This window comes from Protopterus annectens, chromosome 9.part0, assembly GCF_019279795.1.
Source record: "Protopterus annectens isolate FY-2018-M chromosome 9.part0, PAN1.0, whole genome shotgun sequence".
Lineage (NCBI taxonomy): Eukaryota > Metazoa > Chordata > Ceratodontiformes > Protopteridae > Protopterus > Protopterus annectens.
Window position 1 is genome coordinate 800,745,737 of NC_056743.1, and position 12,897 is coordinate 800,758,633.

Genomic DNA, 12,897 nt, shown 5'->3' on the forward strand with positions numbered 1-12,897 from the left:
ACTAAGCATATGAGATTTGGAAAACATAAACTGAAAGGTGAATATTTAATACAGCACACAGTGATTGAAACTGTAGACTCATTTAAGGACCTAGGTATATGGGTAGATTCAGCTATGAATTTTTCTATTCATATCAACCAATTGGTTAATGATAGTTATAGAACTATAGGTTGTATAAAAGATGTATAAAGTCTAGGAAATCAAAAAAATTATGAAGTCATTGTTTGTTAGTTACATTAGACCTAAACTTGAGTATGGAATAATGATATGGAAATCCTATAAGTAAACTGAAAAGACTACAGTGAAATATGCCAAGGGCATCCATGGAAGTGAAAATGTAAGTTACTATGAAAGATTAAAATATCTGAACTTGTACAGTGTTTTGTCTAGATATCTAAGAGGACAGCTTATTCAAGTATATAGGGCATTTAGAGACAACTACCTCTGGGAATGTTTGGGGTTATCAAAAAATTACTAGAAAATCATCAGGCAACCTATGTAGAAGATTCCGTAGAATGAGAAGTGTACTAATTGGTTCTCTGAGAGAGCATCTGATGCATGGAACAGACTACCATATTACACTAAAGCAAGCACTAGTTTAGATATTTTTAAGAACAGCGTGGACACTTACTATGGGAACAAGTGTTTCGGTATATTGAAAAGCTAGAATGGCATTAATGCCCTTGCTTGAAATATTTGTATGTTTGTATGTATGTATGAGGAACAGACCAAAAATATAAGCCAAAAATCTAGACATTATGTGAAAATCTGGACACTTGAGAGGTGTGATATTGATATAAAGGATCTGCATTCACTACAAACAGTACCTTTTACTGATCCCATTGTTGTTGTTTTTATTATTATTATTATTACTGCATTTCTGTTTGTACATTTATAATAGTATTTACTGTTCACAAGATATTTCCATTTGTTTGCTTTAAGTTGCTTAGCTTGATTTTTTAGAAATTACCACAGAATGTAAGGATGTATGCAGACTGCTAAAGATGTGATATTCCACATCTAAGATGTAGTAATGATCTAAGCAGCACACAGTAATTAATAATGTCTTTCGGCTTTTCCCCGTTAGGGGTCACCACAGCGGAACTCCAATCTGCTAATGATTGGCAGTGGATTTTTATGGAGCCGAGTTGCCAGCTCAACACCCAACCTTCCACGAAGGCACACCCATTCACGCTCCCACCTTCCTGCATGTCTTTAACGTTACTCGACTTGCGGGGAGGACATGCAGACTCCACACAGAAGGCACTCCAGCCGAGAATCAAACAGGAGAACCTCTTGCTGTGAGGCGACAATACTAACCACTGCACCACCGCAGCACATGGTAATTGTGCCTCAGTATATCTGTGATTGCATCTATTTCATCTAAGGATAAAGAATCAGGACAATGAACTGCTATGGAGCTTTTGGGTTTCACCAGACAGTACTCAAAGGCCAGCATTAAAAATAAAAAAAAAAAAATAAGCATTGTACCTAATGGATTTGCCTGTTTAACAAACAAAAGAAAAAAATAAACTGGATTTTGCAAAACTGGTGGTGTAGTTAACTAAATGTGTCCTAAAAACATTTTCAGAAGTTGAAGTCAGCTATTTGTTTTAGGAATTTTTAAACCCTTTACTGGTGACCATTTTCATGAAGGCTATGCACAGGCTATTGTTTCTGGTTGTTTGCCTCCTAAATATAAAGGGTTACATCTTTAAAGTAGTTTGACATATTCTAATCACATTTTCTGGAAAGTGCACTAGGGCAATTACCTGTAACAGTTTTCATACAGTGTGTTGCTGCCTCTGAAGGCAAAGGAACAATTGCTCCATGAATGTTAATGAAAAAAATATTTTAATGTCATTTTTGCCATATTTAAAATAATGCAAATCTTACTTTTACACTGAGATACAAAGCATTTTTAGTCCTGAAGTCAAAAAGCACTATATTTTTTGAAAGCTTTTACATTGGTCATGCCAAAGAAAATGGATAGCTACACTTATTTTATACTGTTGCAGTATGCCTATTTCTAATGATAAATCTGGCCTTAATTTGACCCTGCCTATGTTAATAGCTCCGTACTGCTTTTACATATTCTTATCAATTTATAAGGACAAGGTACTTGGATATGTAACCTTGTTTAGTACAATTTATGCTGTAAGTAATATTTTTTTCAAACAGGGCAACAAAAGCTTCTAAAATATACAAATATGTGCTTATAAGATAAGATGCACTTGAAAAATACTTTTTTGCTATAACATTTAAAAAGACAGAAAATAAGTATTATTCTGTTTGTCATTGTCCAGACGCATGCAACAACTGGAATGCCCACAGAGATACCTTACTAAAAGGATACAAGGCCTAAAAAAAACATATCCTATATGGACTGACTCAAAGCCCTGTCACTATAATCAGTATCCTCAAATTATGGTATGATCCTAGTTATTCTCATTAGGGACAATATATAATTATTGATAATGGGATGGATATGGCTAATCTATAACCAAATGGTCTAGGTTATTTTAAGCACAAAATGGGAAATTGGCTAGGCTTAAAATGGCCCACAAGTACAACTAGCCTAGTACATGCATATGAACCTAAGAAACATACTAATAGTGATATGTGTGTGTGTGTGTGTGTGTGTGTGTGTGTGTGTGTGTGTGTGTGTGTGTGTGTGTGTGTGTGTGTGTCTGTGTGTGTCTGTGTGTGTGTGTGTGTGTGTGTGTGTGTGTGTGTGTGTGTGTGTGTGTGTGTGTGTGTGTGTGTGTGTGTGTGTGTGTGTGTGTGTGTGTGTGTGTTTATTATTGATGAAATGTTAAAAAAAGGTATTGGCAATGTAACTCTAGTAGCGACATCTCCCAATAAAGGAACATGTCTGAAAACATTTGAAAATTTCTCACAAATTTGAAAGAAATAATGTGATTACACTCAGCCACATATTTACGGTAAAAAGTCATGTGCTCAAGAGTGACTGGACAGGAGGACACAGATCTGGCAATAGGTAGAACTCTACTGGAGACAGAGAGGTAACAAGTGGTGTGCCACAGTGGTCAGTCCTGGGCCCTGTGCTTATCAGTGTGTTTGAATGAGACACTGCAACACCATTTAAGAAGAGCAATCTGTTTGTGGATGTCACCAACATCTGGATGAAGGTAGAATTTAAAAGGTTTAACCTTATAAAGGATCTGAGCAAACAAGAAAACTTGGGAGGGAGATGTTAATTATGGTCTAGGGCAGAAAATATAAAGTGTTTAATACACAGAAGGTTGAGTACTTCTCAAAAATATGCATCAGAAGAAAGAATTAAGGATGGTTACTATAGCCAAGAAGATCCACCAACTGCAAAACAAAAACACAGTTGCCAACGTTATCTAGTTATTGGGTGCATCCTTAGGGAAACCGAGTTTTACAACCAAAGTTGTAAGGGTATTCCTTAGGAGAATGGATTCTGGAAACACAGAGAATATTCTGTTATTCTTTCAGTTGTTGGTCAGCCAACAGTTGGAGTATTGTGGAAACGGACACTGTAGTACTGAAGAAAGTCCAGAAGAATGCAACTAGTGTAATCAGAAATGTAGTGACAAGACTATGGAGGAAAGTTAAAGAAACTAAAACTGCTCTCCCAGGAGGAGAAAAGAAACAAATGAGATATAATCTGGTTATATAAATTATAAAAGTATCTGTGAAAAGGTAAAACTCAGAAAAAGCATGAGCTGCAGAAAACAGTCATCAATTAAAAATGGAGAACACTTTTTTTAAAGTAGGTCTTAGAAAATATTGCTTCACATTTGAGAGACAAAGGATTATGGATGTATGATTTGCCACGTTACAGTGAATAATAATTTATAATATGATGGATTCCTTCAAGATGGTATGAGAGGTAAGTAAACAAGGAGGGTATGGAGCTCTAGACTGTTTAGCTATATACAAGGAACAGACTAATTAGTTTCCTCCTGCTATATGATGTGTGTGCATAGTTGGAACCTCATAGCAGCACACCAAAACCAAGAAGGGGTAAACAAAAGTATAGACCATTGTTGTTAAGGGGAACCTTTAACAAAGTCACTACAAAAAATGGAATGTATAGGAAAACAGCCATACAGAAGTATTAAAGGTTTCAAGGATGATGGCCAGGGAAGTTATGAGGTGGAGGGCTATAGCCTAGAGAGAAATGGTATGATAGATTAAGCAAGGGAAGTGTGGGTTCTATCTATGGATACATTTGGAAAGGGGGTGGTGGAAGTTTTGCAAGCTGATTAAAGAAGATAAATAATACAAAGAAAATGGGCAGGAAGCAGAAGTTCTAAATAATGCATTTGTTTCTATTTTCATAAAATAGATATTGCTTCATGAAAATAAAGGAATGAACAGGAAGGGCAAAATTAATGGATGCCATTGTGTGACAAGGGGCATATGAAAGTGAATGCCAAGGCCTGGGAAAACACATGGAGCAGCACATATATGTGCTCTCATCTGAGATGCTCACAAATCCAGCAAGAGTCATTTCAGGATCCATCAAAGAAGTGTCTATATGTGTTTAGCAGTTGATTTGGTCTGAAGAAGCGATTGTTCATGAAATTACTTGCTGTTTCTAATTATATTAACGTTTTATTCCTTACTTCAGCCATGTTGCTTGAATAGTTCTTTTTCTTTCAGTTGTACTTCTTGGTTTGTATTCGATTGTTACCTGTTCGTTTTTTGTTTTACTACTATCCTTCAAATAACTTTCTAGTAGACTCTTAGTCAAAGGAGGTTTACTACATGATAGGAGAGCATCAGTAGTTCCTCTTCACAATGGAGAGAGGAAAACAGGGAACTGATAAAGTCAGAGAGTAAATTCTAAGGAAGAATACTAAGAACTTTCTAAAATTGAACAATCTCCAATGTAGCAATCAGCATGGGTTAATGGCAAAATATTCCTGACAGGAAAACCATATCCATGGCAATGATTTAGTTACACAAGAGCTATGGAAAGGACAACAGGCAGCAATAACAATAATTTATCTAAATTGTAGCAAGGGCATTAATTTTATCCCACATAATTAGCTATAAGGCAAGCTAAAAGGTATAGGGTAAGAGAAAATGATCAAGTATTTGAGAAACTACTAAATGTGAAGTAAGCAACGACCAGCAATCTGGGGCAAATTATCCAGTCAGATAGTAAAAAACATTAGTATTCCAAGAGACCAGTACTGCAATCTGGTATAGTCAATGGGTTCGTGGCTGATATCACATAGTATAGTCGCTAAGGAGAGTCCTTCACAAATACCACTGAAGTAGAGGCAACAGTGCATGACTGATGGGTAAGTCTAGAATGGCCAGACTACTGGAATTGTTATCTGATTATAAGGGAAGATATACTAGGGCAGGATGAGAGACAAGGTGCTGTTGTGCTTTTCTCTCTTTGATGACAGAAAGGAAAGAAGGGAAGTGACAGGGTACATAAAGTCTGAGAAATGCTATAAGGGGATTGAGATGAGAAGGAAATATAAGGAGAGAAAGAGGCATGTACATTCCAAAATGAAGCATCAGTTTGGACTCAAAAAAGAAATTACACTTCACAGACAGGGCAGTCATTAGGTAGAATATGGCTGGCAAATTGGGTGGTGTTGGGGAAGACAAATGAGGCCTTCGGACTAGCCTGGGTGCTTGCTTAATCAGAGGAGGAAAGTTTCAAGGAACTCATTTCAATAACTGGGCAGAATGTTTTGACCAGTACATTTCTGACTGAATAACTATGTATATGTATTTTCACAATACACAACTGCATCAGCCAAAAGCATTACATACACACAAAAAAACCACAACCACAAGAGTCACAACATGATCATCATTTTTTGTTGTTGCTTAGATTGTTTCTTTAAACCAGTATAACACAGAATGAGAAACAAAGTTTCATACTTGAAGGCTGATATGACTGGCTCCGTTCCTGCTATTATGTTACCAGGATGTGACCCTGCTAGATGTGACAAGAATGGGAAAGTTCAGAAGAGCACATTGTGGAAAATTCTGCTGTGCTCTGTTCATTTCACTGAAACTCATTTGGTGTCACAGTTAGTAAAAGCATTTTGACGACAATTCAGAGATGACTAGTGTAAGCTGTAGGGTATACAGCCTATGCATGGTGGGAGATGCGTGCTTTGTCACCATGATGACAATGGTAACCACAATCACATTGCTTTAGTGAAATGCAATGCTGTCCAGCTTTCAGCGAAATGTGTTCAGCAAAACACAATTCAGCAAAGTATTATGTCAAAACCTGTACTTCAGCCTAATCTGATGCATATGCTTTGCTGCGTGAAGTACCGTATTACCATTCTTTGCCTGTCATAGAGTAGCAGATGGTTCATTGATTAGCACTGCTGTATCTGAATAAGTAAAGTTATAATATTAATGATTCAGGGAGGGAAGTAACAGCTGATTGTTCAGCTTTCTTTGCAGCTGATTATATAAGCAAGAAAATTCTAATTAGCAAAAAAAAAAAAGCAAAATATTTACAGGAAATTGCATTATTGCACTTGTAAAGTATTGTGTTAAATATGAGCCCCACAGCAGAGATAAAACATTATTTAACATGCTTCATACAGTCCTGGACATTGTCATACACTTCAGTAGCCTTACCCTTGTTGTAGTCTTTCTCTGCAGTAAGTCTGATGAGCATTTCTCGCTGTTTAATACACACATTTTCCAGCTTTTTGAATTCTCGGTACAAATGCATAAACACTTCCTCCATTTCCTTATTACTGATAGGAAATACAAAATAAGAAATAACTAGTTGTCACTGTTTGAAGAAAATGATTCACACAAGATTTAGCATAATTTGAATGAGTGATTTAAGTTATATTATGACACACAGAGCTTCAACTGCAAATGTTTCCTGGTAATGTTGCTAAAAGACAGAGACCAAGTTGATAATACTGATATTTTTCTTCTTGCATAAGTTCTCTTTTTCGTGATAGAGATTTCTATGTGACATGAAATCCAGTACGGTAATATAATAATAAAACAGTGCTCTCAGTTTTCCTCTAGTACATTTACATATTGTTGTTTGTTATGCAAATGTCATTCTTAGTGTTAATTACTGTAACTAATTTACAAGAATCTTAAACAGGACATTTTAAAAATAGGATGTTCTTTCCAGCATTAATTAAATGAATGAAAGGATGGACAGACATGGCTAAATGGAATGACAGCTAGACATACAGACAGCAAGATAGACAGACAGACAGGCAGAGTAGAAGAGCTTAACATACATCTCATGGAAGTAGGAAGATGGTGGCAGGTTAGAGATTTTTGAGTACCTCAAGAGAATAGAAGTAGTCCAAGTGGGTGGGCAGCAGTCATACGAATGTGTTTATGAGGAAAAAGATGACATAGTTGGATTTTACAAGGTGGAGAGCTCAGTAGAGACATGAGGAAGTATTATTTCACATAAGAATGGCCCAAGCTTTCTGGGCATACTCTGATCAAAAACAAGAATAAATACAAATGGCAGGTACAATGCCGTTTTTAAGAGGGTGAAAAAGGATTAAGCCCTAGGTTAAGCAAGATCTGCAAATTACCAGTAGGTGAGGAAATGGGCATATTAAGCAAACTATTTAGTTCTTATTCTGCTGTCAGGTTTAATTTCTCCTGCTACAAAGACTGACAGTCAGTCACTCGGTGACAATTTATTAAGTAATTAGCACTGGATCTAAGACTTATATTTGGGACTGTTATTTGCCAGAAACTTATACTACTTAATTATGTTTTATAACTATTTTGTTTTGCATCATTTGCTTAGGTCTACAATATATTTGACCACGTCGCACTCACTAAAACACAGCATTTTCGCAAAATTAAATGCAGTAATAGTAATATAATATTGCTGGGGGTAGGGGGTTCTATCCCTTTATTTTTCATCCTAGTTATACCATTATACCCATCTGTAGTAGCACTTTATTTAGTGGAACCCTATAAAGTAGTACATAAAGTGCAAAATGACCACTAAATATAATCCTCTGAAACTCTACTACAGGAGCAGCAAAAGGGCATAACAGTGCAGGGTTGTCCCATTGCGAGATCAGTACAACCTATTTTGGGCCTTTAATGTAGAAAGACTCAGCATGCTTGTAATGTCAGTTAGAGACCATGAGACCTATATTAGACAAAAATGAGCAACAGTTTTCAGGACTGGGGTACGAGCAGAGCACAGCTGAGAAAGTTTCTAAAATGCATTTCCCAGCCTTTGATGACTCCTGTATATATTAGTGTAATCACGGTGGTCCTCACGGTGTATTTCTGCCTTTGATGACTCCTGTATATTAGTCTAATCATGGTGGCCCTCACTCTGTATTTCTGTCTTTGATGACTCCTGTATATTAGTCTAATCATGGTGGTCCTCACTGTGTATTTCTGCCTTTGATGAATCCTGTATATTAGTCTAATCATGGTGGTCCTCACTGTGTATTTCTGCCTTTGATGACTCCTGTATATTAGTCTAATCATGGTGGTCCTCACTGTGTATTTCTGCCTTTGATGACTCCTGTATATTAGTCTAATCATGGTGGTCCTCACTGTGTATTTCTGTCTTTAATGACTCCTGTATATTAGTCTAATCATGGTGATCCCCATGGTGTATTTCTGCCTTTGATGGCTCCTGTATATTAGTCTAATCATGGTGGTCCTCACAGTGTATTTCTGCATTTGATGACTCCTGTATATTAGTCTAATCGTGGTGGTCCTCACTGTGTATTTCTGCCTTTGATGAATCCTGTATATTAGTCTAATCATGGTGGTCCTCACTGTGTATTTCTTCCTTTGATGACTCCTGTATATTAGTCTACTCATGGTGGTCCTCCCTGTGTATTTCTGCCTTTGATGACTCCTGTATATTAGTATAATCATGGTGGTCCTCACTGTGTATTTCTGCCTTTGATGACTCCTGTATATTAGTCTAATCATGGTGGTCCTCACTGTGTATTTCTGCCTTTGATGACTCTTGTATATTAGTCTAATCATGGTGGCCCTCACTCTGTATTTCTGCCTTTAATGACTCCTGTATATTAGTTTAATCATGGTGGTCCTCACTGTGTATTTCTGCCTTTGATGACTCCTGTATATTAGTCTAATCATGGTGGCTCTCACTCTGTATTTCTGCCTTTGATGACTCCTGTATATTAGTCTAATCATGGTGGTCCTCACTGTGTATTTCTGCCTTTGATGAATCCTGTATATTAGTCTAATCATGGTGGTCCTCACTGTGTATTTCTGCCTTTGATGACTCCTGTATATTAGTCTAATCATGGTGGTCCTCACTGTGTATTTCTGCCTTTGATGACTCCTGTATATTAGTCTAATCATGGTGGTCCTCACTGTGTATTTCTGTCTTTAATGACTCCTGTATATTAGTCTAATCATGGTGATCCTCGTGGTGTATTTCTGCCTTTGATGACTCCTGTATATTAGTCTAATCATGGTGGTCCTCACTGTGTATTAATGCCTTTGATGACTCCTGTATATTAGTCTAATCATGGTGGTCCTCACTGTGTATTTCTGCCTTTGATGACTCCTGTATATTAGTCTAATCATGGTGGTCCTCACTGTGTATTTCTGCCTTTGATGACTCCTGTATATTAGTCTAATCATGGTGGTCCTCACTGTGTATTTCTGCCTTTGATGACTCCTGTATATTAGTCTAATCATGGTGGTCCTAACTGTGTATTAATGCCTTTGATGACTCCTGTATATTAGTCTAATCATGGTGGTTCTCACTGTGTATTTCTGCCTTTGATGACTCCTGTATATTAGTCTAATCATGGTGGTCTTCACTGTGTATTTCTGTCTTTAATGACTCCTGTATATTAGTCTAATCATTGGGGTCCTCACTGTGTATTTCTGCCTTTGATGACTCCTGTATATTAGTCTAATCGTGGTGGTCCTCACTGTGTATTTCTGCCTTTGATGACTCCTGTATATTAGTCTAATCATGGTGGTCCTCACTGTGTATTTCTGCCTTTGATGACTCCTGTATATTAGTCTAATCGTGGTGGTCCTCACAGTGTATTTCTGTCTTTGATGACTCCTGTATATTAGTCTAATCATGGTAGTCCTCACTGTGTATTTCTGCCTTTGATGACTCCTGTATATTAGTGTAATCACGGTGGTCCTCACTGTGTATTTCTGTCTTTGATGGCTCCTGTATATTAGTCTAATCATTGGGGTCCTCACTGTGTATTTCTGCCTTTGATGACTCCTGTATATTAGTCTAATCGTGGTGGTCCTCACTGTGTATTTCTGCCTTTGATGACTCCTGTATATTAGTCTAATCGTGGTGGTCCTCACTGTGTATTTCTGCCTTTGATGACTCCTGTATATTAGTCTAATCATGGTGGTCCTCACTGTGTATTTCTGCCTTTGATGACTCCTGTATATTAGTCTAATCGTGGTGGTCCTCACAGTGTATTTCTGTCTTTGATGACTCCTGTATATTAGTCTAATCATGGTAGTCCTCACTGTGTATTTCTGCCTTTGATGACTCCTGTATATTAGTGTAATCACGGTGGTCCTCACTGTGTATTTCTGTCTTTGATGGCTCCTGTATATTAGTCTAATCACGGTGGTCCTCACTGTGTATTTCTGTCTTTGATGGCTCCTGTATATTAATCTAATCATGGTGGTCCTCACTGTGTATTTCTGCCTTTGATGACTCCTGTATATTAGTCTAATCATGGTGGTCCTCACGGTGTATTTCTGTCTTTGATGACTCCTGTATATTAGTCTAATCATGGTAGTCCTCACTGTGTATTTCTGCCTTTGATTACTCCTGTATATTAGTCTAATCACGGTGGTCCTCACTGTGTATTTGTGTCTTTGATGGCTCCTGTATATTAGTCTAATCATGGTGGTCCTCACTGTGTATTTCTGCCTTTGATGACTCCTGTATATTAGTCTAATCATGGTGGTCCTCACTGTGTATTTCTGCCTTTGATGACTCCTGTATATTAGTCTAATCATGGTGGTCCTCACGGTGTATTTCTGTATTTGATGACTCCTGTATATTAGTCTAATCATGGTAGTCCTCACTGTGTATTTCTGCCTTTGATTACTCCTGTATATTAGTCTAATCACGGTGGTCCTCACTGTGTATTTCTGTCTTTGATGGCTCCTGTATATTAGTCTAATCACGGTGGTCCTCACTGTGTATTTCTATCTTTGATGGCTCCTGTATATTAGTCTAATCATGGTGGTCCTCACTGTGTATTTCTGCCTTTGATGACTCCTGTATATTAGTCTAATCGTGGTGGTCCTCACTGTGTATTTCTGCCTTTGATGACTCCTGTATATTAGTCTAATCATGGTGGTCCTCACTGTGTATTTCTGCCTTTGATGACTACTGTATATTAGTCTAATCGTGGTGGTCCTCACGGTGTATTTCTGTCTTTGATGACTCCTGTATATTAGTCTAATCATGGTAGTCCTCACTGTGTATTTCTGCCTTTGATGACTCCTGTATATTAGTCTAATCACGGTGGTCCTCACTGTGTATTTCTGTCTTTGATGGCTCCTGTATATTAGTCTAATCACGGTGGTTCTCACTGTGTATTTCTGTCTTTGATGGCTCCTGCATATTAGTCTAATCATGGTGGTCCTCACTGTGTATTTCTGTCTTTGATGGCTCTTGTATATTAGTCTAATCACGGTGGTCCTCACTGTGTATTTCTGTCTTTGACGGCTCCTGTATATTAGTCTAATTGTGGTGGTCCTCACGGTGTATTTCTGTCTTTCATGACTCCTGTATATTAGTCTAATCATGGTGGTCCTCACTGTGTATTTCTGTCTTGTAGTGCATAAACTGGTGTGATTATGCTCCAAAATTAAAAAAAAAAAGATAAACCCGTTACACACATCTGCAGCACAAGACTCAACTGTAACAACACTTCAAGAGGTGCGTAACATCTGTTACATACCCCCTAAGCTCTGCTCAAAGAAAGGACATTACTTCAGTCTTAACTGCCCTTGAAGCACTTGGTTCATGTTTTCATTCTCTCCACAGATGTTTACAGATGTCAGTCTGTAAGTAATTTAGTTAACTAAGAACAGAATTTAAAAACCTTCCCTGACTTTTTTCTCTAATACTTAATTGCTGTCTATGAAAGAACTCTTGCTAAATGCATTACTGGCTTTAAACGCCAGTAAAACCATTTGAGCTTGTTTCTGAAAGTGGTAGTACATGTAATAGATAAAACTCCATGCACAGTAAAGAGTTTTGATCAGGTCTCATGGATCATAACCAATTATTATGTCTTTTCAGCATGGACAACAAGATTCGTCTCTTGAGCTTCACTTTCAAGTTGAATTTCTTGGCATCCATATCTCAAAGACGTAATAATATGATTACACTTGAAGACCCAATAATAATGCTCTGTGCTATATTCTTCATGTGACAGCTACTGTGTGTCACTCTGCATGAAGCAGCTCTGCATGTGTATGATATCTATAGGGCATGCACTGCAATAACCACTCCCTAAACTACTTGTGGACTTTTTAAATGGGACACATACTGTGACTCTGTGCACTGTATACTGCATTACGTCCCTAGTGCCTTCTGTGCCATTGTATATTATGGTTCCCAGTGTTGCCACACCCCCTTAAAGTAACATAGTACAAAGATTTGAGCATGCAGTATAATACTATAAGATTCCCAGGGCTGCATTGTTCATAGGTTCATATGTTCATAGGTAGGTATTAGGCTATCGCCCAAGGGCCTACGTAAATCTAGCCAACAAAGTTCCCTGGCTTATGCCACCCAAGAAAGTTATTGTGGGTCTTGCAGAGTCTGCTGAGCATTCCACTCTCCTGTGTCTTATACACTGTTCCTATGTAGTACACACAGCACAGCACTGCTGGCTGTGCACC

General features: G+C 37.7%; 1 protein-coding gene across 1 annotated transcript in view; it reads right to left on the minus strand.

Moving 5' to 3' along the window:
• LOC122810593 overlaps nucleotides 1-12,897 on the minus strand; it is a 217,683-nt gene that overhangs the window by 84,756 nt on the left and 120,030 nt on the right. Inside the window, exon 3 of the mRNA XM_044082170.1 lies at nucleotides 6,622-6,743. Within this exon, the coding sequence (XP_043938105.1) occupies nucleotides 6,622-6,743 (122 nt within the window). The remainder of the gene's footprint in view (nucleotides 1-6,621; nucleotides 6,744-12,897) is intronic.